The sequence below is a fragment of the Charadrius vociferus genome, unplaced genomic scaffold (assembly GCF_000708025.1).
Source record: "Charadrius vociferus isolate BGI_N301 unplaced genomic scaffold, ASM70802v2 scaffold990, whole genome shotgun sequence".
NCBI classification, from domain to species: Eukaryota; Metazoa; Chordata; class Aves; order Charadriiformes; family Charadriidae; genus Charadrius; species Charadrius vociferus.
In genome coordinates, this window is record NW_009646520.1 from 52,171 (window position 1) to 56,043 (window position 3,873).

The 3,873-nt window shown below is 59.6% G+C and overlaps 1 protein-coding gene across 1 annotated transcript in view; it reads left to right on the forward strand.

Annotated features, from left to right (window-relative positions):
- LOC104286550 (gamma-secretase subunit Aph-1b-like) overlaps positions 1 to 1,824 on the forward strand; it is a 3,501-nt gene extending 1,677 nt beyond the window's left edge. The window contains exons 3-7 of the mRNA XM_009885160.1: positions 153 to 226; positions 387 to 509; positions 864 to 991; positions 1,261 to 1,384; positions 1,614 to 1,824. Coding sequence (XP_009883462.1) covers positions 153 to 226; positions 387 to 509; positions 864 to 991; positions 1,261 to 1,384; positions 1,614 to 1,651 — 487 coding nt within the window. The 3' untranslated portion in view covers positions 1,652 to 1,824. The remainder of the gene's footprint in view (positions 1 to 152; positions 227 to 386; positions 510 to 863; positions 992 to 1,260; positions 1,385 to 1,613) is intronic.
- Positions 1,825 to 3,873: the final 2,049 nt, after the last annotated feature.

Consider the following 3,873-nt stretch of genomic DNA (forward strand, 5'->3'; position numbering starts at 1 on the left):
GGCGGGTGTGGCGGTTTGTGATGGGGAGGTTACGAGGAGGGTGGGGTGGTGCAGAGTGAGACCCTGGCTCCCAGCTGCTCCACCCTGGTGCTGCACCTTGCCTTGGGAGATGGCCAGGCTGTGCAGGGTTCCAGCATGCTCTTACCCCACAGGAAGGCCATCGAGGGGCTGGTGGCTCTCAGCGAGGACGGCTGCTCCCCCATTTCCATCCAGCAAATGGCGTACGGTGAGTGCTGTGCAGAGTGGGGCACCCCATCTGTGTGTTCAGGGGCAAGCCCAGGCATGGTGCTGCGGGGAAGGGGAGGGTTCTCACACCAAAGCTGGTTAGGAGGTGCCTGGGGTGTCCTTGGGTGGTTCAGGGCCTGACGGTGTCCTTGTCCCGGCAGTGGCTGGGGGGGGGGTTGGGGTCATGAGTGGCGCTTTCTCCATGATCAATCTTCTGGCAGACGCGTTAGGGCCTGGCACTGTGGGCATCCATGGGGACTCGCAGCTCTACTTCCTGACCTCAGGTGAGCGACCGGCATCCTTCACCCGTGTCTCTGCCCCACCACAGAGGCAGCAGACCCGGGGAAATGGGGCACAGACTCCTGCTCTATGCTGCACCTCTCAGTTGGTCCCCATACACATCTGAGCCCCCTATGGTCCCTCACCACATCTCTCTGTGCCAAACCCTTTGCTCCGTCCCCTGTGATCCTCTCTGCTTCTCTTCCCCATCCCTCCCACACTCAGGGTCTGCCTCAGTGCCTCCCAGTCCAGCCCAGCAGTGCCCCTGCTCCCCTTTCCCAGCTCCTCTCCATCCTGAGCCTGCAGGCTGGGCCAGGATGGGTGGCTCCCTGATGACACCCCTCTGCCTCTCCCTGCAGCTTTTATGACCATGGTGCTGATTTTCCTTCACACCTTCTGGGGGATCCTCTTCTTCCACGGCTGTGAGCACCGGCGCTGGTGGGAGATCACAGCAGTCGTTGTCATGCACCTTGCCGTTTCGGGGTCGGTGAGTAGCTGGGAGCAGAGCTCTGTGCTGAGACCTCTATTCAGGGATGGCCATGGTCCGTGCTGGTTGCCATGCTGGGGGGGAAAACAAGCCTTTGGCACTAGTGAGGTAATTGGGTTTGGGGGACTTGCAGCTGGCCCTTCACAAACCAGATCTTCAGGCTGGTGTCCCCTGTCCCATTCCACTCGTTGAGGCAGTGATGCTGCCACCCGTTTATCCCTGTCCTGTCCCGCCTGCTCACCCCTCCGCTTTCCTGCCTCTCTCCACAGACATTTTTCAACCCCCTGTACGTGGGCAGCCTGGTGCCCTCCTACCTGCTGATGGCCATTGCCGCCGCCTGGGCTTACCTACTCTCTGGGGGATCTGTGCAGAACCTGCGACGCTTCCTGCTCTGTGAGTCCTGCTCCATAAAGGGGATGGGGGACCCTGCGGGTACCAGGATTGGTGCTGGGAAGGGGAGAGGGTGTCACTGGGGCTGGAACAAGGGCGTCATCCCCTTGGCTGCCAGACTGGAGGAGAAGCTGGGTTTGGGGGCCATGGTGAGGTTGTTGCTTCTCCTGGGGGAAGTGGATGGAATAAGGAGTCTGGTGAAAACTGACCCCTTCTCCTCTTGTTCCTGCAGGTCTACGGAGTGGAGCCAGCCCCCAGCTGGGATCCTGAGGCCCTGCGGGATGTTTCTGTCGCCGGCCACCCCTGCCCTCCCCTCCATCCTGGCAGCAAGAGCAGCTGTCACCTTCTCTGCAATATCTTTTCTCCTGGACTGGTGGACACTGGCCAGTCTCAGTGGGGCAGGCACTGGGGTCTGGCTGCAGCAGCCAGCTGACCAGTGTGGCTGGGGGCGGGCTCTGCCTGCGCCCCCTAACAGCTCAGTTTTGGGGGACTTGGCTTTGCTGGTCCTGCTGCAAGCAGAGCCCCAGTTAGCTTGCCTGGGAAGGATGCTACCTTGGACTGCTGGAGGCCTGAGCCCAAAGAAACCCATCACTTCTCCTGCCACAGATGTGCTGTCTCCTGGCAGGGGGAAACCCATGCCTCCTCTTCACTGCAGGGTAGAGGAAGTAGCTTTGCAAAGTGCTGCCCAGCTCTGGGCCAAGGCTGACCGCTATGGTGCCACTTTCTCTGCCTCTTTGCCCAGCCTTGCTGCCCTGGGAGCCATGGTCCCCCCACTCTGGACTGCGGTAACTGCAGTGAGCTGGCATCCCAGCATGTGAAGGGATGGGCAGGGAAGGGATGGTGTGTTGGGATCAGCCACCAGTACTGGGGGACCTAAGGGGGCTGACAGCATCCAGGGCAGGAGGAGGACAGGAGAAGACAGTGCCATATGGAGGGTGGCAGAGGGCTTGGGAGGAGATGCAACCCCGCAACTGGTGCCAGCACAGCTTGGGGAGGGGGGTTCGGGGGGCCATGCCCTCTCTTGCCCTCGGAGGGGGATTTTCAGGCAAGCACCAGCCCTGATGCTGTGCCATAGGACTGGGAGGGAGAAACTGCCATCAGGCTCAGAGAAGTCCACAGTGGGCTTTTATACCAATAAAAAGAAGTACCATAGGTGAGTGGGGTGTGTGTGTGCCACTGCTGGTAGCAGTGGCTCGTGCTGGTGTGACCACAGGGGGTGTCAGTTGCAGACCTTAGTTGCCTGAAGGTCTTGCTCCTGCTCTGTCCATCCCTGGTTTTACCACTTTGAGGTGGAGGCTGCTGAGAGCTAGAGACCTGCAGCTTCCTCCTTTCTCTCAGGACCAGCCCATTTCTTTGCTTCAGTGGAGCCATGGAGCTCACCCCAGGGCTTGGCTCCGGCCATGCTGGAGCTGCCAGGAAAGGGAGGAGGCAGCCAGACCACTCCAGCTACATCAGAGCTGGAGGGGAGCTGGGTGGGGGCCAGCAAGCAAGGAAGCTGTGGCTCTGCCAATGTTCAGCTCTGCCTTTCTCCAGCCCTACCAAGCCACAACTATGTTTTTCCAACACTTTGCACAAATAAGAGGAGGAAGTCCCAGAGAGACAGAGGGCAGGGCCAGGCTGTGCAAGAAGCCCTGTGCTGCTTGCTCTAGAGCTCTGCCTGGGGCACAGAGGTTGATGATGTCTCTGCTGGTCAGGAAGGGGTCCCTGTGCACCCCTCTGCTGTGGGTCCAGCTCCACCAGTGCCTGTCCCTGCCCTGCAGCTTCAGACTAGGACAGCAGAGACAGCTGACACCATGGGAGACTTTTACTTTTTTTTTTTAAATACATTTTAGCTTTTTTTTTTTAATAACAAAAATATCTGCTGGGGCCAGATGCTGCCCCAGGCAAACAGTCCACGTGGGCAGTCTGTGTAGCCAAGGGATGCTGGAGCACTGTCCCTCCCTCGGCCCCAGGGCAGGAGTGAGGGGAGGTGGGGTGGAGCAGGCTGAGCCAGCAGGGGCAGGAGCGCTGCAGAGGCGTGGGGCTCACATGGTGATGGTGTTGGTGGCTGCTGTGTAGATGACCTTGGATTTGGTCGGTGAGTGAAGCCTTGTGGGGGAGGAAGGGGTATATGTGTGTTGTTAGAGCAGGCAGGGGTGCCCTGCTAACCTATGTTGCTGCCTGAGAGACCACCCTTAACCCCCCTTCCTGCCCCAGACTTACCCCTACCATCCCCTGGGGCCCCTTCTTCTGCAGCTCCCCATTGCTCACCATGCATTCTGACTGTGGTGCTTGTAGCTGTACAGCAGGAAGGCCAGTGCCGTGATGGCAAAGAGCAGCCCAAAGAGCATGGCCAGCACATCCCCTGCAAGTGAACCAAGCACAGTCATGTTACACTGGGGACAGTCCCCTGTGGCTACTGGATGAGGGAGATGGAGCAAGGCTGGAGAAGGCTGGTGGCCCAAAGGTAGAGGGGACATGAAGGCAGGAGGCTCAACTGAGGCCACCTTCCC